This window comes from Taeniopygia guttata, chromosome 1, assembly GCF_048771995.1.
Source record: "Taeniopygia guttata chromosome 1, bTaeGut7.mat, whole genome shotgun sequence".
Taxonomy (NCBI): Eukaryota; Metazoa; Chordata; class Aves; order Passeriformes; family Estrildidae; genus Taeniopygia; species Taeniopygia guttata.
This window is the reverse complement of record NC_133024.1, coordinates 30,584,481-30,605,726: the sequence shown is the minus strand read 5'-3', so window position 1 is coordinate 30,605,726 and position 21,246 is coordinate 30,584,481. Positions and strand designations below refer to the sequence as shown.

General features: G+C 38.1%; 1 protein-coding gene across 1 annotated transcript in view; it reads right to left on the bottom strand.

The window, feature by feature from the left end:
- Positions 1-962: 962 nt before the first annotated feature.
- Positions 963-21,246, bottom strand: part of ACER3 (alkaline ceramidase 3) — a 56,098-nt gene continuing 35,814 nt past the window's right edge. The window contains exons 7-11 of the mRNA XM_030268378.4: positions 15,143-15,201; positions 11,702-11,803; positions 9,197-9,301; positions 7,630-7,675; positions 963-7,121 (exon numbers count right to left, since the gene is read on the bottom strand). Coding sequence (XP_030124238.1) covers positions 7,068-7,121; positions 7,630-7,675; positions 9,197-9,301; positions 11,702-11,803; positions 15,143-15,201 — 366 coding nt within the window. The 3' untranslated portion in view covers positions 963-7,067. The remainder of the gene's footprint in view (positions 7,122-7,629; positions 7,676-9,196; positions 9,302-11,701; positions 11,804-15,142; positions 15,202-21,246) is intronic.

Here is a 21,246-nt window from a genome sequence, read left to right as displayed (position 1 = left end):
GCAAGTAAATTGGCAGTCTTGAAAGGGAGCTCATCAAGCTCAAAATTTAATTTTCTGTTTGGGAGGAGGGCTTTGAGAGAACCACAATGTTTTTATCCCTAGGGAAATTTCAAAGTATTACTCAGCTCTAGACTAGCCACAAGCTCAATATGCAAAGCTGGATTTCACCCAGCCTCAGAGCTCTGGCAATGCTTGTCTGCAGAGTCTGGATGTGCCTCTGTATGCAGCAGCACTGAGGGGAGATGGCACAGCTTGCCCCAGCCATTTATACCACTTGCTCTGAGGTTTGCTGCCCTGTGTCTTGGCTCCTGAATAGTTAAGTCCAGGTTGTCCCTGAAGACACAGAGCTTCCAGAGAGATAAGCAGGAGAAAATAGGGTCTCTGAGCACCTGGGAGAGCAGCCAGAAGTGGGGAAAACACCTTATGGTCATTACCAGACTCTGGCTGCAGGGGTGTGATGAGACTGGCTGGGTTAGTGCCTGGTTGTCCACAATTCCTGCTTGGAAAGGTTCTGCCCTGCAGTGATTATCTTCCTCTCTCACTGAAAGGAATGGGAAAAGACTGAAACAAAGGGTGTGCAAATTGCATGCTCTGGGCTGCCTGCACATTCACCTGACTCCTGCCTTTCCCTCTCCCACCCTGCAGTCCATTCTAACTGGTGTGTGCTGGGGAAGCCTTTGAGGGGAAGATGGTCCTGTGGTGTTTACAGCCAACACTACATTCCCAAGCAAGGCCCAGTGCTCAAAGGGCCCCAGTAAAAGGCAGGAAGACTGGGGACCTCTACTACCGTGGAGGCTCTTGGCTGCAGGCAGGCAGCTTCCCCATCCATGCAGGACACACAAATCCTGCTGTTCTACTTGCACACCACTGGCCAAGATGTACAACCACCCATCTATTGAACAGCATCCAGAGGAACCAACCAGCCCTGTGCAACACAGATGCCAAGAACCACCTGGGAAATGTTGTATTTAAAACAAAATTCTTTAATAGTTTATACTATAAAGACACAAATTAGTGCTTGACTGCAGCATGAATAACAAATGAAACATATTAAGTATTTCAAAGCTACTGTGCTTTGGAAAACAAGATATGCTGATACATATAAGCCTAATGTTGGTTACCAGCTGGTTTGGTAGGAAGAGTCAGTTTGGTGTATCAAAATTGTCAATAAACATTTCTCAGTGTAGCTGTGTTCTACAAGTCAACTGCTACTCATCTGTCACAGTGTTATTATCTATCTGCAACAATGTACTGAATTTCAGGAAGAGAAACAAGTTAGAACTCTGTGTCAATGTTAGAATATTTGGTCAGGTAATGAACAGGAGATTTCATGTCCACTCCAGGTGGACAGATGGTGTTTGATCAGACTGTAACATCATCTGTGCATTACACTGAGATCAACAATCAACAGGAAACAGTCAACATCAATTTGGAATATCAAGAGAAAAATTAGTTTCTGTTCAGTCTAAGGAGTAACTACTGCTCATGCTGCTTGAAATACTCTCTTCCAAAATCCAGGGAACAATAGGATACACAAACAAAGTACTTCCACACCTTTAATGTGGAAAACATTTTGGTGTATAACTTGCTATGAGCCATTTTATTCACCACTTTCTTTGGAGAAACATATATATGTTCCAGAGCTTTGGGGACAGAAGAAGGAATCTAAGATTGTGCTTATAGCTATTCCTGTGGACAAATAAGCAAAAGACCCTTTATCTTTTCATTTTTAAAAATTTTCACAATCTGGTCTTATCAATTTGTGTGATATATGTGCAAAAAAACCAAAACTGCAGGCACTCTGGCTTAGGGTCTCACATGAACTCTGAACTTGGCTCCTCTTAAATCTACAATTACATACTTAGTCAAACCTAAAACAATTAAAGTAAAATGGGAGAGTTCTGCAGTAAAGTAAGAGGTTCAAACTGTACATACGAATCCCCCTGCCCCCAGTCCTGTTTAGAGCATCTGGCTGGGAGCTCCAATAAGGGGGCTCCACATAAAGTGCTTGCTGCCATGACCTCACACAGCCTGTCACTGAACTACACAACCTGAAATAAACACCTCCTGTACGGCTAAATCCCTCACCCAACTTTCAAAGCCTGGAAAGTTGCAATGGCATCAGGAAGGTGGGTAGCCAGGCTCAAGTTTGAGTCAGAGGCAGACATGTATTGGATAACTAACAGGAAAGCCACTAAAAATAGTGCTGGGATTCCCACAGAAGGAGGATTTTTAAAAAATATTGACCCACACCTACCAAAGACTTTCAGAAGAAAACATTGCCCCAGCTCTCAGAAAAGCCTTGTAACAATGAGATTAGGCACTTGGCAGTGGTAGGCAGTTGTGCGTGAGAAACTGAACAAAGAAACCCAAACCCAATTTTAATAGTTACATAGAATGTTCTCCTTCTTTAGGTTACAGACTCTCAAACAAAGCTGGCAGAAGACATTCCAGATAGGTCAGAAATGCATTCATTCATGTATAAAACATTTCAAAACATGTCATGTTCCATCCTCATAAAACAGCCTCTAAGTCATCTACAATGAACTGAATGTAACAGAAACTACATCACTTCTGTGGTGAAGAGAGCAGTAGTCAACAAGGAAAGTTAAATGTATAAATAGGAAAACATTCAAGTATCTAAAGTGCAGATACCAGGAGGGTAGTTGATGTAATACTATGGGATTCTGTGCTTAATAACAAAAGTTATTCTCGTTTCATGTAAGATTTCTTAATCTCCTTCTGGCTTTGCTCTGTTCATGTGTAATAAAGACTCCATCATTTATCCCTCTTCATGGCAAAGTCTCACAGTCAAACAGCACTTTGCACTTAAAGACTCCCACTGCCAAGTTAAAAAGTGCAGATGGGGTCTAAAGTAAACTGAAAGTTTTACCTGAATATGTTAATCTAAATTACAGGGCACACGTTCCCCCAAAATGGATGTGTGTTCCTGAATTCTGATGTCTACTAAAGGAAACAGCATTGCTGCTCCGTTACAGCTCCTCTGTACTGAATTATTTCACCACCTGCTATTAAAATGCTGTAATATATCCACAGAGAGAAACAGGTTTTAAAAAACGGTATTACTGAAATTCTTGAATGCAGATTAAACAAGGTGATAGTGGCTGCGAGAAACACTGGTAGTACTGGGAGGATTTTCTGTTGTTGAGATTCACATGGAAGTGTTTGATGAAAAAGACATTCAGCTGTTTGAAATTAGGTGTTAGAAGCAAACCCATGATGGCAAAAATAATCAACTGTATTTCAAATCATACAATTCAGCTTTAGCCAAGCAAGACAGCACAGAACAGGATTAAAAGAGAATTAAAACTTATTACAGAGCAATATTTTCTACTATATCCCTCCCAAAAGATTTCACTACACCTGTCTGAATTGAAGTCCTACTTGAATCTCTCTCTAAAGCAGCCGGATGTACACAAAGAAGAGCGGCAGATGAGCACAAGCTGTAAGTGACAGACACCAAACAAGTGAGAATGTTTATAGGCAGTGAACAGAGCCAGCCACGAATCAATACAACACTGTTGCCACCCCCAGGGGCTGCACGGTCTAAGTCAGGCTGTGCTGATGTGCACACACTCAGGCAAATGTAATTAAGGGCACAGGTATGGTACAATACATGACAGAGGTAGACCGGCAAGTGGTAACACTACATATTCCAACTCTGACTGGGGGGAGGTTTTAAACACTCATGGGCAGCACAGCAGCCCTGTGCTAACAGAAAAGCATTAAGATGAAGTCTGGAGATAACTAATACTGCTAGCCAACAGCATAGATGGATGCTGAAACATGGATGAGATTCCTCCTTACTGGAGAATGCATATCTTGAGCTGTATCTAAAGAATCTAAATTCGCAGAATAAGGTATGGGTTTCATCTGTACTGTGAGAGTAATTTGAAGTTTTTCCTTGTATTTCCAAAAAAGAATTTTTCAGCTCATGGACTGCAGAGCTACTTAGTGCTCATCTGTGTCAAACTGATGGTTGTATGGTGGCAGATTTCCTGGTTCTTCATAGATATTAAAGAATAGAAGAGTTCATTGTTATCAAGTCTGTCGCAACACATCCTGTAGAATTCATATCAAATGACACCTACTTCCAGAATTCTCTTTAAAGTAGCTGCTGTCTGAATCCTACTCAAAAAATAGGATCACACATGACTTGCTATGATGTAGTGCAGGAAAAGTTTGTGATATACTGCTCTAAGGTCTGTAGAAAAAAAAATCAACATTGTCATACAAACGGTATAAATAAAAAGCAATTACCAGACATTTAACACATTACAGGAGTAAGAGTGTATGTCTTTCCAGGCACTAGAAAAGGCAGTCTGAATTTCAGTGCCATATAGTTAAAATTGGCTTGCCATTTTCAGTATCACTCACAAGATCAGTAAGGCAGTCAGACCAAAGCACCCATGATTTTAGATTATTTATGCTAAGAAGGATACACAGCTAAATTACATTCCTCGGGGTCTAATATAGCCTGTTGAAAGAAAGGCTGCTGGCAGGGTGGTAGAGGTGTGCATGTTTTTGCTCATTTGGAATGCAGGAAGAAGCCAATTTGCAATTTCTTTAAAGAAAAAAAAATCAACAACAAACAATACATAAATGAAAAACTAACATCACTATAAAATATAAGCTTTTCCATTTTTTTTTAAATCCTGACAATTAAATCCAAAATGATCTGAAACCCCCCATCACAGACTTCCTAGTTGCAAATGTGTAGAAGAATGAATAAATTTCTTTAAAATATACCATTGTAGAGATGCTTGATCAATAAGAAAGTGGCTTTTCAAGACACTCTGGTTCTTGTAATTAATTAACTAAACAGAGTCCCCAGATCCTTCAGTAACAAAACCAAGGCCACTAAAAGAAATGCTTTTTCCATTTCCACAAACATAGTAACATACCTAGCAGATGTCACAAGTAACTGTTGATATGTCTTGCTGCTGCACTGCTTCTCTTAGGAGACTCCTTCCCTAACTTAACACATGTAAACATACTAAACAAGAAAATGGGATACACTGTGCAGAAAAATGCTTGAGAAAGCCTGGAGGTGAACAGGCAGGCACTTATTTTCATGCTACATTTTTTTGAGAAACAGTTCTCAAATCTCTTTACAAAAAATATGCCTTTTGGATAATTAAAGTCACCTGGTTTATAACAGCTTTTTCCTACCCCTGTGCTAGTTCTCCTAACTTCTTTCAGTCTGAAGAGCACTCAAATTTCCCAGCACAGATGCTGACCTTGTCTATGGAACTGGAACCTACTGACACCAAAGCTGTTATAGAATTACCCTTCATGTGTCTTTGTAGGGGTGTACAGGTTGAAATGCACTGCTATCAGCACGTGCTTAAAACCTCATTGAACTCACTCAAGGTTAAGTATCTTTTTCCAATGCAGTTTGAGGCTATTTGATCTCAAGGGTCCAAGGTTGTCGCATAACAGGAGCCACATTTTTATTTGGAGGGTCACATCAGTTACTAATTGATGTGAAAGATGCAGAGAAACTGCAAACAGAGAAAAGGGAGGAGACCATTTTAGCCAGCACTGATTGTTCAATAGTCAGGACTCTGAGACCTGGGAGATGGCTTTACAGCTATATTACCATGCTTTGCTGCTGTGAGCACATTGTAAATCAATACAAAATGAGATTTTGGATCAGTCTGAGCATTGCCCTTTTTTCCTTCATGGCAAGAAGGATAAATCCCTCAGAGCATCAAAAGCAGACAAAAATTGCATAGAATGGCAGCAAATAGGCACGGAGACTCTGTTTGTTGCCCCAAAATCAAGAGCATCAAAACCACAGCATACATATGAGGTATATTTTGAAAAACTGTGTTAGTTTAATGTTTTCTTTACATTTACTTACTAAATTTCATCAGCTGGGTAGACAAAAATTGCAGAAAACAGGGTTTGTCTCCCTCATTAATCCCCTAAGTCTGGTTTTAAAAGGTGGTCAGCTTTCTCACAGACCAAACATGTGATATATTAAAAACAAGCAAAGCACTACCCCTTGTATCTGGGGATATCCTCAGCCTCAGTCTTGTTCTTTACTCCTCCTTCAAAGTTTCTGAATAAGAAGATGCTTCTGAAAGTCACACCAGTATTTAAGACTTGTAAAGTAAGAGAAAGATGAATTCAAAGCTGAACTAGAGCACATCTAAGGTGTTTGTCAATCTGTAGTATGAATGGGAAATGGAAAATTAAAGGGATAGAAAAGTTAGGCATGTAAATAACAACTACAAAAAAATTAAAGAGTGTTTCTTATGTTTCTACAGTCACTCCACAGTTTTGCAATGAATCACTGGTCAAAAAAATTAGGAATTGAGCTCCCAGACACAAATAAGAATACCTCTAAAGCTTCCCCATTTCAGTGTCTTCTTCTGGTCACCCTTTGGAACATCCTCCATGATGAATCTCTCAGTTGGACTAAAGAGAAAATGGATGGTTTGTATAGAATGAACTAAGTGGCACAGGTATCCCAACCATTTTCCTTAAAATAGAAATTGCAAAGGAGGCTGTGGAAAAGCAAGGAAGAATAAAAGCCTAAATCAACCATTACATACTTCATTAATTGTATAAAAGTGCAAGGTTAAAGTAGTTTGGGTTAAGCATTCAGTTCACTATAGGCCACACAGATGCTTAGCTTGGCCATCAATGGCCTAGTTACATCATTCAGTTACTAATATTAGTTTAGACCACAAAAAGAACAAAAACTGAATGAAAAAATGTATGCAATCCACTTCAAAAATGGTTAGTTTTCTGTGACCAGCACGAAATATTACCTCAATATCATCAGCTATACAATATATACATAAAATCCTTGTGTCTTAATCTTTGTTTTAACAACTTAGAATAAAGCTGTACTAAGTGCTGTTTCCCTAGTGTGCCAGCTCTTTGCTCTGTTCCGGCCGACTGGCCTCGTAGCACAGAGAAGTCCTTGAATAGCAATGGTACTTGGACTGATCCATAATTTTGACACTTCAGCCAGAGTAACTGTTGAAATGCTTTATTCAGCCAGGCCGGGCGATCACGTGTGGCTGCCTCAGTCAAAGGTTCTTGGGTGGCTCCACAAGAAGAACAGGCCAAATTCCAAAAACAAACTGTCAAAAGAAAAATAGGAATAGGGGAAAGATTCCTTGGAATATTCTGTTTCTTGGAACAGAAACCAAACACTATCAAACATAATCTAATGATAGGATGCAAGGGGAATGGCTTTAAAATGAGAGAGTAAGTTCAATTTGCATATTAAGAAGAAATTCTCTACTTTGAGGGTGGTGAAACACTGGCACAGATTGCCCAGAGAAGTTGTGGATGTCTCACCCCTGGAAATGTTCAAGACCAGGTTAGAGTAACCTGGGGGCCCTGAGTAACCTGATCTAGTGGAAAGTGTCCCTTCCCATGGCAGGGAGGCTGAAACCAGATAATCATTGAGGTCCCTTCTACCCCAAACCATTCTGTGAATCTATGAAAATTTCAATTGCATTTCTTGGGATGTAAGCAGAAGTCAAAGACAGTACCCTAACAGGCATAATTATTGAGCCCCATCAACAGTTCAAAGCACAAGATATCCAAATGTACATTAATAAATACAAAATACTGCTTGCTTACCTTCACCTTTGGCCTGTGTTTCAGGAAAAGTGTCCTTGTATATAAACTGAGGAGAAGGAAAAAAGTATGCTTAAAATTTCAAGTATCAGACAGCATATAAAATAAGGATGTCCTGATCCCACTTTTATTTTCCAACTATAGAAGAATTGTTTCTGTGATTGCTGAATACCCATTCTACCTAGGTTTAGTCAATATAGGAGATGTTAACTTCCAGTAAATACCCCTGTAGTAGAGTGATCAGCAAAACAATTTACCCTATCACCTATGAGGGGAGAAAGAAAGAAACTGTGAGAGGTAAAAAAGAAAAAAAAAATTAAACAGGGACTGGAGTCTGTCATTTTAGAAAGATGAAATTAAATCAGAGTAGCACAAAATATAGCAGATGTTAAAGGGGGGAAAAGCATCAGAGCTTGATTCTGTATCTTATTTTTATTCTTACATGCTTTCTCCCCTCTGTAGATCTTTTCCTGTGAATGACCTCACATTTTTCTTTAGTGGTAATGCCACTTTGTGGCATGTTGGAAAAACCTTGCCTATGCTTGCTTCCTGCAAGGAATTTTCTTTAAAAAATTACCTCAAGCTCTTTAGGGTAGCAGACAACCTGTAAACCTAAATGGAGCAACTGTTTTCCATATACCTTGACATATTTCTATGTATATCTACATTTACATACATGTTGGTAAATATGTTTGCATATATATACACACATAAACGTAATGATGAGCTATCAGATCATCTAATGGAAACGTAATTATTTTCCTTGCATTTTTCTTTTATTATGTATTTTAACATCTGACAAAAAAGGTGAAAACCATGTTAGATGTAGAAAAATTGACATATAAGCAATTCTTGACTACTTAGGATGTAAACATAAGCCAGACATTCTCTTTGTTGTGGGTTAAGTGATAAAATATTATTTCATTAGACGACAAACAAACTGCAGAAATTATTCAGATTTCAGCTTATATTCTATTCTTGCCCCTGGTTCCACTAGATGGTGGTACAGAGCAAAAATGAGATAAAAATCTGCTGGTTCCAGACTTGCTAACTTAAATTCTTGTTTAAGTCTCTTCGTCAAACTAATACCTTGCCCTTTTGGGAACAGCTCCTCTACAACTACTTCAGCCATCACCCCTCTGCACTACAGCAGGATGTCAGCTGGTTTTGAGGAGTGACAGTGCCTATCAAAAGATTTGTTAAGCTCCTAAATTTAAGCATGTTTAAGTACTTCAGGATTGCTGCTCAAGAACAAACAAGTATTAATGGCTTACATTCTGAAATTAATATACTGTCAAATAGTTTTGGTTTAACTGCCACTGGGTTCCCATTTCTGAATTAAATTTTCTTAAAGAACCATGACTATTTAAAGACTAGTGATTACATTTTGAAAAATATAAATGAGTTTTAGGGACTTTTTAGGTCAGTTACAAAGAGGAAAGAAAACCACACACCAGTTTAATAAGTCTTTTTCCTGCTCTTCGGCTTGGTACAACATTCTGAAGTACATCTGAACCTGAGAAAACTCATAAGATCTCTGTGAACATCCAGTTTAGAAAACATTTCCTACCTTAGCAGGATATGAAGGTAAGAACCCAGGCCTGTGAGAATATGCCACCATGCATGAAACTGTGTCACAGCTCCCACCACGGGAGGCATCTTCTCTCGTAATGCTCTGAAAGAAAGAAATATCATGCCATGGAATATTTTTTCCCAGCTAAGCAATCTCAAATCACAATGTTGGATTATCAGATCACACATTATTGTTTCCATATCTCAGGCATGTGCTGGACAGGTGAGGCTTCATGAAGTCAGGCTTTCAGCAGGTGAGGAGCAGCAGTTATAGTTTACACTTCTAGTACAAAGAAATATCAGCAAACTGACTTTCTTATACATTTAAAGAAAACAGACATTTCTGCATATGATGAGTGATCAATTACTTCTGGACTCAAATTTCAGGGAATATATTTATGGCATCCCACAGTCCCAAATTCTCCTCCCCAGAACTATGTGAACTACTCTTGATAGGATGAAATGTTGAGTTTAAGGTCCAAGAGAGAAAATGAGATTTATCAGACATCATCACTTTAAATCTGACAATCATACCACCTATTCTGCATGTCCATGCAAGCTCAACTTGCCTTTCTCTGTTAAACTCTAAAACAGGGACAAAATGGGTATTTACTGAGGAAGCAATTAAAGTAGAGGGTCTGAAATACTCCACCAGCATGCTTTGTATTTTGTAGTTATGGGGTGTGAGCAGCTTGGGAAGGGGCTAAGGGATGGAGATAAAGAAATGAAGAAAAGGAGCTACACATCGCTCTTATTTCTCCTGCTCACAGGGCTTCTGCAGATAATACCTATTTTCATTGATCGTGGAAGAACTGTTTGCATCTGCTGGTCTTTTTTTTTTCCCCCACTTTAATTTCACTTGTCAAAGTAAAAAATGGGAAACAACCATTGTATGTGTTAAGGAAGAAAAATCTGGAGCTCCTGTAATAAGTCCTTAGTGCTTGATACTACAGTGCTTTGTCCAAAGCTGTTCAGTCACAACTATTAGCACAAAGCTTCAACTGAGTCAGCCCAGCAATGACACAGTGGAACATGCAGCCTGGCAGCCCAGCACAACCTTTGAGCCTTTGGATGGTAGGAAATTTCAAAGCTGAAATTCAAAAGTGTGCAGTTCCAACAAGACAAACTGAATGCTACAGACTTTTTGTTATTTTGATTTATTTTTTTTTAAATAAGCTGCAGATTTACTGAAATTTGGAACAAAAAACCCTGAATCAAAACCCAGTTTTGAACTTTAAAACCAAGAGCAGGTAGGTGGATGATTCACAAGTTAGACATTCAGAGAATAAAAAATTTCAATAGATTTAAATATATTTTCCCCAATGGTTCAAATTATAATACCTCCTGGATAAATCCAAGGCTCTGCAGATGTCTGATTAAATCTAGTAAACAAGTTTTTTTTTTTTTTGTTTTGTTTTTTTTTTTTTATTAGTACTATAACCACACAAGTATTACAGGAAAGACACTAACATTTTTTCCTCTTATGAAATGAGGATGGAAAAAAGTTCCTCAGCAGCTGGTGTCATTTTTGGGCCTAGGATCCAGTTCAAAAGCCCCATGGACCCACAGCAGCTCAGCAGGTTTGGTGCATTGAGGGTTGTGATCTCACCAGTGATGTGAGGCAGCTGCAAAAATCAACCCTGATGCCAATTATTTGGAAAGTAAACCCAGGCCATTTGGTTGCTGCCAAATAACTACTCTATCCTATCTGGATCAAGTGCTCCCAGGGATGAGGATCATGTATTATATTAATTTTTTAAAAGTTTCGAGAATACTCTGTTGGAATTGACTTTCAGTTGGCTTAACCTAGCACAGAGATTGAAGAGCCAGAAGAGATGGAAAACTTTAGACTTCTTTACAGCACACTGTTATTTGGCTCTCATAAACCAGCCTACTAGGACAATTCTGTACAACACAGACTCTGTGGCATAACAATGTTTTAAATTGTCAAAAATTAATTTTTCTCTATGCTGGAATTAACCTTTCCATCTCCTCCAGCTTGCTGAACAACACATGAATTGCAGCTAAGTGCTGTTTATTGGTAATATGGATATTGAAATAGGTGTTTCTTGAACAGTAGTAGCAGTAGTTCTGCATGTCTTCTTTAACATGCAGAACTACTGTTTTTTATTTTCCTAGGAAATGGAAGAGCAGGAAAAAAAAAACCCAACCAAATGAGCAGGATAAAAAGACATTCATATGAAATCAAATGTTGCTTCAGTGAGTCGCAGGTCCTCAAAATTACGTGACATTATTTCTCTCAATTCAATTTGAAGTTAAAAGAGAAATAACAAAATAAATCTATAAATGGTTAAAAAAAATTTTAAAAAACCCTGTTGAGTGCCGACTCTAGTCATGAGTAATCTGCATAAAATCTCATGGATGTTTTGTAGGCAGCATACCATACATACAATGAGATGGACTTGAATATGCACCTCAGAAATAATCCAAGCTTTATACTTAATGGCTATTAAAAGCGATCCAGACAAGTGAAAAAACTCACCTCAATTTATCACAGAAAATGTTGTCCACATTCCAGAGAAAAAATCCCATTAAAAATACAGTTAAAGATGTATAGCCGAGACCTCTAAGCCATGGGTACACCCTAGGGAGAGAAATAATGCAGAGTTTAGTTCAATGCTTTAAGATACAGAAATATACTACTATATCCTACACTAAATATGTGTAAATACAGAAATGCTGTTATATGTAAATAAAATTCTATATTCATTTGTTTTTTTCCTCAATAGAAACAAATACCAACTTCAAATTTCAATTGCTTAAATCTTGTATTTTACTTCTCTTGCCTAATCTCATATTCTCTGAGACTGTTCTTTTACTTCTATAATTATAATTGTTTTCCTAAATACTGCATTCTCTGAGTGAAACCAAAAAGTGGGAAAACTAAAGCTGGCTAAAAGGTACTAATTCTTCAGTCTTGTGTATGTTATTTCATTAAGAAAAAAGAAAGAAAAAAAAAGCCCTGTTACAAGTAGGACTCTCTTTCCCAAAATAAGAGGGTCTTTGCAAAGAGATATCTCTATACTAGGGAATTTGCATAATCTTTCAAAATTACTCTTTTGTAAATGTAGACCACCATGACCAACAACTAACCAAATGAATGGTATTAAACCCCAGTACTTTTATGTTCATCTTTCAATTGAATGCTACTGGGAATAGAGAAATGTAAATTTAATTTTGGCCGAAAAAAAAATCTTCTTTAAGATATGGAAAATACACTGAAGAATCATATGCAAGAAAGTGCATCATTAATAAATTTAGTGTTCCTAGCTACATTCAGGCTGGACCATGAAATTGTAAACTTCCTACATGGAAGGCTCCTTTCCCACTAAAAAGACAAGTCTAAAAGCAAAACCAAATCCAGCCCTGAAAGGCTGCCATGAAATACTGTTCAAGTTATTTTTAAGCATTATGAACGCACAGTTGAGATTCTGGGTTAAAACACATTCTTGAGCTGCCTTGTCCTCCACTGTGTGTGTTATAGCACATTTCAGAGCTGTGAGCACGGGGAACCAAAATGTGCAAAACACAACAGGTAGCTCGCCCTGTGGAAGAAGCTCTAACCCGATACAAGCTGTACAAGTCACAAATTGACTGCAAATATAAACTAGCAAAATTATTATTTGTTTAGTCTAATAAATGTGCGGAGCACCATGCAGCACATGGCAAAGACTATATTGTAATATTACTCCCGTAGTGCTCCAGAGACATAAGCAAGACCATGACAAGACAGAGCACTAAATGGTATATTAAACATGCTGGTAATTAGGTAATTATAGCTGGAATTATTGAGGAATAAACAATGGTGTTTTGTGAAGGAATCAACTGGCATCACTTATTAATAGGGAACATGCTTTGTGAACAGAGAACAAGATTTGCCCAGTTGTAATCTTGGGAGGAAACAGACCTAAGAAAGAGATGAAAAATGTTGGGGGAAGAGGCAGGAAGAGGAACAACTGGTGAGGATAGGATGAGGTAGTAGCCTGGAAGGAATAACATGCTGTTCTTTGGAATTTTCACTCTAATCTCAGAGTGATGTCAAAGACCCACACTAAGAAATATGAGTGATAGGAAGTGAAGTAACAAAAAATAAGGAGAAGTCAGGGTCAGTATGTATTCTGGAAAAGGCTTGGCCAAGTGATGGAAATAACTAGCACTACTGATGGAAATACAGGAATATGTTCTAGCCATGCAGAGAAAATAAACCCAAAAGTGTGCTTGAGAACAAATTTTAGAGAAAAGAAAGGGTACCTTCTTCAGGTTGGCAGAGCTTCTCTAGCAGAACTAATTTAAAATCAGTAGTAGTTTAGTTAAAATTTAGAAGTAGTTTAAACCTACTTCTCTTCCCATCCCAACTTTCTACCCAGCTTGCCTAATAACACCAGCGGGGGCAATAAGTCTTTGTAGGGTGCTGATGCAATGAAGTGATCAAGCTAATTAAGAATATACACTCCAAGCCTCTAAAACTGAAGTGAAAAAGCAGGTGGGACTTCAGAGACAGACTTTGCTGGAGCAAAACAATCAATGATACTTTGGGAGGGAAGGTAGTGATGTTATTGATAAAGACAGAAGACTACGAAATGCTTCAGAAATAATGAGAATGCATAACTGTGTGGAATTTGCAGAAGTAGCAAAATAGCAAGCCTAAGAGTTTGTCTACATAGACAAAAAGAAGTTTAATCTAAAAGACTAGTACTGTGTTAAATCCTTGAATAACAACAAAATTAAAATTACTTCAATCTGATTCAATTTAGTTCCTCTTGGAGGTGAATTAATGTAGTATCACTTAAGATCTCTAGGCAAGGATTAAAATTTCCAGTCCATAGGTTTAAAAAGTGCCTTTAAATTGATGATTGTTTCTGAAGCTGCAACACACTATCAGTTTTAAGTGCTTAATAAAAAAGTCTGTGAACATTTGTACTTGGTCTGTGGGAATTTCTTGGGGAAAGCCAAATCACATGAACTGAAATGGCAATTGGAACGTGATTCAATGAATGTACTTGATCTTTGTGGGTCTCTTCCAACTCAGAATATTTGAGGATTCTATAATACTTCAAATTCACATTTTGTTAAATTCTCCCTTGTGTTCCTGAACAGACACATGTGGAACTTGAAACAAAGTTTGACAAAAAGCACATTTAAAATGATGACAGAAGAAAGAAATAAGTTATTTTCAGAAGCAATCCCCAAAGGCATGAGAACTCCAAATATTCACAGGAGACAGACAGAAGTGGGCAACCAACTGAGCCTCTGAGAGCTAAAGGTATGTGCTTACTCCAATACTGATTAAATTCCATTTTCCTCCTTTTTACCTACCAAGTCTGTTGCTTTAATGATTCTAATGCTTCTCAATGTCTCCTAGAACTTTTAATACCTTTTGTTTGCTACAGTTTCAATTTCCATTTCCATAGCATTATGCCTAACTTTATCCAATCAAATCTATAAGAAAAACTATCATATACTATTATTTTTTAAATACTTGAGCAGGGAAGAGGAAAGGAAATTACTAAGTGATGATTCCACTCTGCAGTCTTACTCTTAGCACTCTCCCAGTATTATCATTAGAGTTTGGACACTAGCAACAGATTTCATACTACCCAGCAATATGAAGACAAACTCCATTTCTGTTTCAATCCCAGTCTAATAGCTGAAGCCACCAGCAGAACACCTGACAGTAAACACTGATCGTAAGTGGAGAAATCTCAGTTTAGTTTAATGTTATCCCAGTGGCTTCAAGAAAGTGCAAAGTGATAAGCCAATCCCTTTCAACTCAGGGGAGCCCAGGGCTAACATCACGTACCTAATTAAAGAAATTCTCCCATTGCCAATTTCTTATGCTAGGCTGACCAAAAAAAAAAAAAACCCAAACAAACATGCAAAAGCTATGTTGTAACTTACAATGGTGAATTAAGTGGTTACTTACCATAATACTATATAAACAGATCTTAGAACTATGATGGAAACTAATGTTCCATACATGATCTGAAAATAAAAAAAAGAGATAAAATTCAGCAGTTGGGTTCAAGTGATCATATAAAATACTACAGGAGTAAAAATCTTTTGAAGCCTCTGGGGTTTTTTGTTTTTTTATTTTTATGTCTTAGGAAATAGCATTCCTTCTAACTTCATCTCCAGAAAGCCCTCCGTTAAAGTTTCAAATAAAAATATGATTATAAAGCTATTCCTTTATACAATTGCAGGAAAAGTCAGTTGTGTAAAACCAATGTTCCGCTGTTCTGAATCAGAAAGCAAACACTAGATGGCACTCAAAAATCATCCTGAAATCAAAAACAGTAACTAACCCCTATTATCCCTTCTTGGTGCATTTTAGCCCAGGATTGTACAAGCATCAGCTAAAGCTGTTGTTGAAAACTCTGCTTCTTTCATTGATACTTGATTAATATGTTTTCCTGAAAGCAAACACCTGAATAGACTATGTGCTAGTCCCACACTGAGCATCGCTATGGGGAAAAACTTTCCAAGAAGCATTTCAAACAACTATCACAGATTGTTTGGATTCAATCTAATTATATAGTGGGAAGGCTGCACAGTCTGCAAAGATCCATGAGCAAAATCTGACTCACTGTAGGCTTGATAAATTTGAATGCAATCACCTGACTTATAAAAAGTTGAAGTAATAATTTATTTTTTGCCTCATGATCTTTAAATCACTCTCTTTTCTTTATTCACTAACTTAAAATCCACGTAACACCACCTCCAAGTTGTACAGATTAAAGAAGAGAAAAAATGTGGCCAGTCATGCCTGAGAGTGATGCAGAAATCACTGCAGCAGGGAGGATTTTTAGACACTGGTGACATTCAATTACTATATTTTTTATTCTGAACACTGTTTTCCTCCTGCCAAAAGGCAGTTTGTTCCAAGCAGCTGTGCCTCGCTCTTTTTGCCTCTCTCCCGTGGCCCACAGGACTCCCAGTATTTTTTTTCTTTCTTGTTCACTGACTTAACTTTCTCATCTTGCTTCTAGTTAGCTACTATCTAATTCTGCCTTTGTTTAACATGAAACAGAAAAGTTGTAAACCTTTGCTGTCTTTTTTTAAAAGCCACTAAACCTCACAGAAAGAAGTGTGCATACAAACCGATGTCCTTACCATGTTCTAGTGACCTCCTCAGACCCCTCCCTTTTTTTTTTATTGTCTTTGAGACGGGGACTGCCTCTCACTCTGCTGGAACTGGGGCATTCAGATCATACTATCCTGAAAGCATGTCTAGGCATCTCACATAAAACAGGTTACTGCAATAATGCAAAGTGAAACCTTCCTTCCAAAAGTCCATAAAGGCAAATTTGCAAACTCCCTTTAGCTTTAAGGATGAGGTTAGTAGCACACACTGTATTATCAGAGCATGTATACAGGGCAAGACAGACAACAGAGCCCCTATGTCTAAGAACAGGTAAAAGTGAGCTCCAATACTGACTATTCAAAGTCACTCAGCACAGCACCTCTTCATTTGCATTCAGAACAAGATTAAAGAACTTCAGTAAATAAACTACTACTACTGAGTGTTCTGCTCTGTAGAGCTAAACAAAGCAAAAGTATTTGAAAGGCTAATTGGTTCTGGCTTGTAATTTATACAAAGCTGTTAGTTATTTCCAGTCCCCTTGTTGGGGTGCAGCATGTAAACCAGGAAAAAAAGAAAACCAATACAACCTGCTAGACACAGCCTGAGTATTAAGTGCTTATCAGTCTCAAGCTAAGGGTAGGAAGGGGATTGCTCAGGTGTGCTAGGTTGCTGCTTGCTGGTACAATTCTTCATTACCGACATTTTGGCTCAAAAGATCCCATCACATAAATACATTATCAGCCTCATTTAAAACAGCCCTTTTCATTTTTTTCTAATCAAATCCAACAATTTATTCTAAGAGAGGGATGGTATTCATAGAAAGGCTCCTCCAGGATCCAAATTACAGTTTGATTTGCTGATCTTCTCCTTCTTAAAATTTCCATCACTAAAATACTCCTTTGCAGTAGAGATATGGGAAAAACCTATCCATTAAAAGCAACTTCTGTCATACACATTAGGGGTTGTGACCACCACTTTGTACACAAATTGCTTTTGGATTCTTTGTACAAGGAGTTCGATAGTGTCAGACTCTGCCTAGAGAAACAGATCTTACAGGCAGCCCAAAGCCCAGGTAAAATATTACCTTTTTCAGCAGTTGCTAAAAGCAGGAAAGAGCAAAAGCTAAGAAAAGCTTTCTTTGCAGAGTTTCCGGCTTGATATTTCCTACTGAGTTAATGGCTTGCAGAAGAGGACAGTATTAATGGAGGAAGGAAGGGGAAAAAAAAAAAGAAAGAGAACCTTGCAATGACTGAAGAAAAACATGCCCATCGTTGACACTTCAATTTCCTGCCTTTTCTGCTTCCCCACCCAAACAGATTGTTAGCGGTAAAACACATTTGTGTTCAAAAGCCTGTGAAAGCCAGAACAACAAACTGTTCTGCTCTGCATGCTCCAATCCTCCTTGCTGAAGGTGAGCACCCAGGAGGTGCTGCTGTGATATACAGAGACTGCAGCTGCTCGCCTCCCTCAGCTGTTTCTTACTAGAGGGCTACACATCAAACTGCACAACTTAGTTCAAATGTCAGGCAGCAGTGCTTACTTCATCTCTTTTAGCATCCATGGCTTTACTATTTTTATTATGGTAAAACTTTGTTAGGTATTACTCATCCACCTAGAGAAAGACAAAGTACAATATTATATAAAAAAAGAAAAATCTGCCTTGTTTAGCTCAAGTTTTCCCATTCCTTTAACTTCCTTTGTCCTTTGTTTCTTTAAGTAAACATAATTTAAGTGACAAATGACAACCTAAGCAAGTTTTCTGCTATTTTGTCTTACACTGCCATTAAACTGAAAGCCAAAGAACATCATTTTACTGCAATTGAAACAAAAGGAAAGATCAGAATCTCAATCTTCTGTTACCATGAGACAGTTCCCTCTTTGCTGTTTCAGATGCAAATAAAGCTCTGCATATTTCAGCTTTGAAGGTATCTTTTCAATTGAGGGAAAAACCCAAAGTCTGATGAAGACACAGTGGATTACCTCATAAGAAGGTAAAATATGAAGAACTTTCTAATTTAAAAATGGGAAGTAAGCACTTCAGGGCTCAATGTCTGGCAGCATTTTTAATGTGGAGGCAATTGAGTAAATCATACATAAATTTACTTATGTAAGTTAGAAGCAAGGTTGGTACTCCACACAGAGGGGGAGCATACAAAACTGGCTCTTCATCTACCCTTCTAGTACAGAAAGCAGCAACAGCCTGCTATTTCCACTTCTCTGTTTCCTCTGCTCCTGGCTTTCTACCCTCTTTGGTTAATAAAGTCAATTTATCAGCCTCAAATATCAGTATACATGTTGAGCACTGTACTGAGAGATTTTGGGTTCTTGGCAATCAGCTTATCTAATACTCCAACCAGCTATCAAAATATAGTTACTTAAATATTTGAATATGGAAGTTGTATTTGCAACAAAGAAAACTGAGTTCTACATGGGTTTGGATTTCTGGAGAAGAACTCTGAGAGAAAAAGGAAGGACAACCCCAAGATGACACTGAAACACCAAATAACTCAGCACAGTTACAGCTGTGTAGTACCACAGGCCGCCTTGACAGCTCCTGAATGAACTAACTCAGATTCACTGGGTTTGGGCCTATTTAGATGCATGTATGTGATAACAAAATGACACACAAGTGCTGGTGTAGTTTCTGGTACACTGTCTGCCACAGAAAGTCCTCCACAGTGACTTGTAGAGCTGAAACTTGGGAGAGTCAGAATATCCTTCCTCATTCCTTAAGCAGGTAGAAGCACCAGCCAGAATGAAAACTGTACTCGCTTGGGAAGACATCCCCAAATTAACTGAGTAAGAGTGAAATGTTACTCAAGTTAGTTTTATATGTGCTCCTCAGCAGGACAATGACAGAACAGAAAAAGCTCTGTGGTAAAGACACGCCCAAAAAGGTCATTTTGAACAGAATACTGGGGAACCTGAATGTGCAGAAAGTAAAAACACATATCAACAAAGGCACAATATATTAGCCACAAGCCCACAATTAACTATTGCCTTAGCAGCAGGAGGAACTCTGGTTAGCTGTAAGACATCCAGTGGGTCCACACAGATTCCCCAAAATGGTGAATCCTGCAAGTCTGAACACGTTGTGCCCAGACACAATATATTCTTCATCCAGTCTCAGGCTCCCTTACATACTTCCATACTTTTACATGTTTCATCTTGATTTCACTGTCTTCTTTGCACTTGTATATTTAAAACACCGCTGGAGAAAAAGTCTATTAATTTTTTTTGTTTTTTTATTAAGGCAAATGAAATGCCTTTTCCTGCCATGCTTACTTTCTTCCTCTTACTCAAAGTCAGCTGAAGAAGTAAATCCAATACTTGTATTTTACATCTATCAAAACCAAGAAAAAAAAATCCCTGGTCATGTTGTTATGCTGTAAACAGTGAACACATCCAGGCACTCCCTTCCCTCCTTTGGTGATCTATGAACAGTTTAGAACAAGAATAGTTTGTATTTGTCCATCAGTGCCTCTCCTCCATTTTGAATCAGTCCTCATACTCGTCCTCTGGGTATCCCAGTTATCTCTTCATTTTCCCCCAGTACTCAGTGATAACTCTGAACTTTGTATCATCACAAATACCAACAGAGTACTCTTCTTTTTCCTGCTACAGGTTGTTAAAAAATAAACCAACCAAACAAAATAGTCCCACTACTGATTCCAAGAAAATTCAGGCTTTCTCATAATCTTCTTTAGTCATTTTTCACTAGGTACTACCTTACCCTATTTGCAGCTCTCCTACTGATCTGTTCCTCCAGCTGGCTTTGTTTCTCATGGGACACCAAAAGAACATTCTAGAATGCCTAGTTTTTTACATCACATTTCCTAATGTAGAAGAAACAGCTATTCAATCTAATTTTCCATTAACTTTTTAACTATTTGTTTGCTAAAATTTGCCTCAAACCATCACAGCAGATGACTACGCAAATAAAGCAGGTTTTTAGAGTTATTTCCCTATTCACATAACTTGGCCCACTCGCTGAACGAGGGTTTTGATCACTCCAAGTGATCAGATATGGCATGCAGCAAGCAGACAAATCCATATGGAACGTGTTGCTTTGTATGTGACAGCTTTCTAGGCCTCATCATATTAGGAAGAAGGCTACTTGTAAGATTTGAGTTGAAAGTTTAACTTCCAGAGGAACTCTCTGTATGTCTGTGGATCAGTTCACTCTAGCAGCCATTCTTCTCCTGCCCCTTTTTCATATACATGTGGCAAACAGGGATAAAGAACTAATCTGATTTAAAATTAATTCCGAGAAGAGTTTCAACCTGTTGAGTTCCCCAATCAAATTCACGTCAGAAAATAAATTTTTGTGCCAGATGGAAAAGAGGGGAGAGGCACAGCTGTTTTCTGTGACAATGGTCTGCCTCAAAAACAACCAGGCAGCTGGGACCTAAGGTTGTTTAGCACCTTGAAAATTAGGACTAATAGTGCTCTAGCCTGAGATATTTGAACATAAACAAGACAATATATGCCTGTAAAGGCCATTAATATATTTTATTTAATTGATGAGGTGGCAAAAAATACTAGACCACTTTTCAAACAGGAATTGGTTTTTTCCTTCTAATGATGTGCTATCTCCAACTGCCCAAAACATGCATTCCTCCTACAGCTGAAGCACTAAAACACTTAAAGATCTCCCTTAATATGTGGATGCAGAAAAAGAAGTTGTCTCTATTGCTACTATGCCATGGATGACAAACTGAAATCACCTCTGTGCCCTGCTGGCAGCTGGTAATTTATGAGCCTAAATTGGAAAAACAAGTAGAGAGTAATTTGGTGAAAAATGAGGATTGCATCCTGGTTGCTAAATATAATAGGTTTATTTTTTCCATTCTTACTGGCCTCCTTCCAGAGGGGGAAAAAAAAAAAAAAAACAAAACAGAATCCATACTGAAACAATGAACAATAAAAAGTTATCCTTGTAGTTC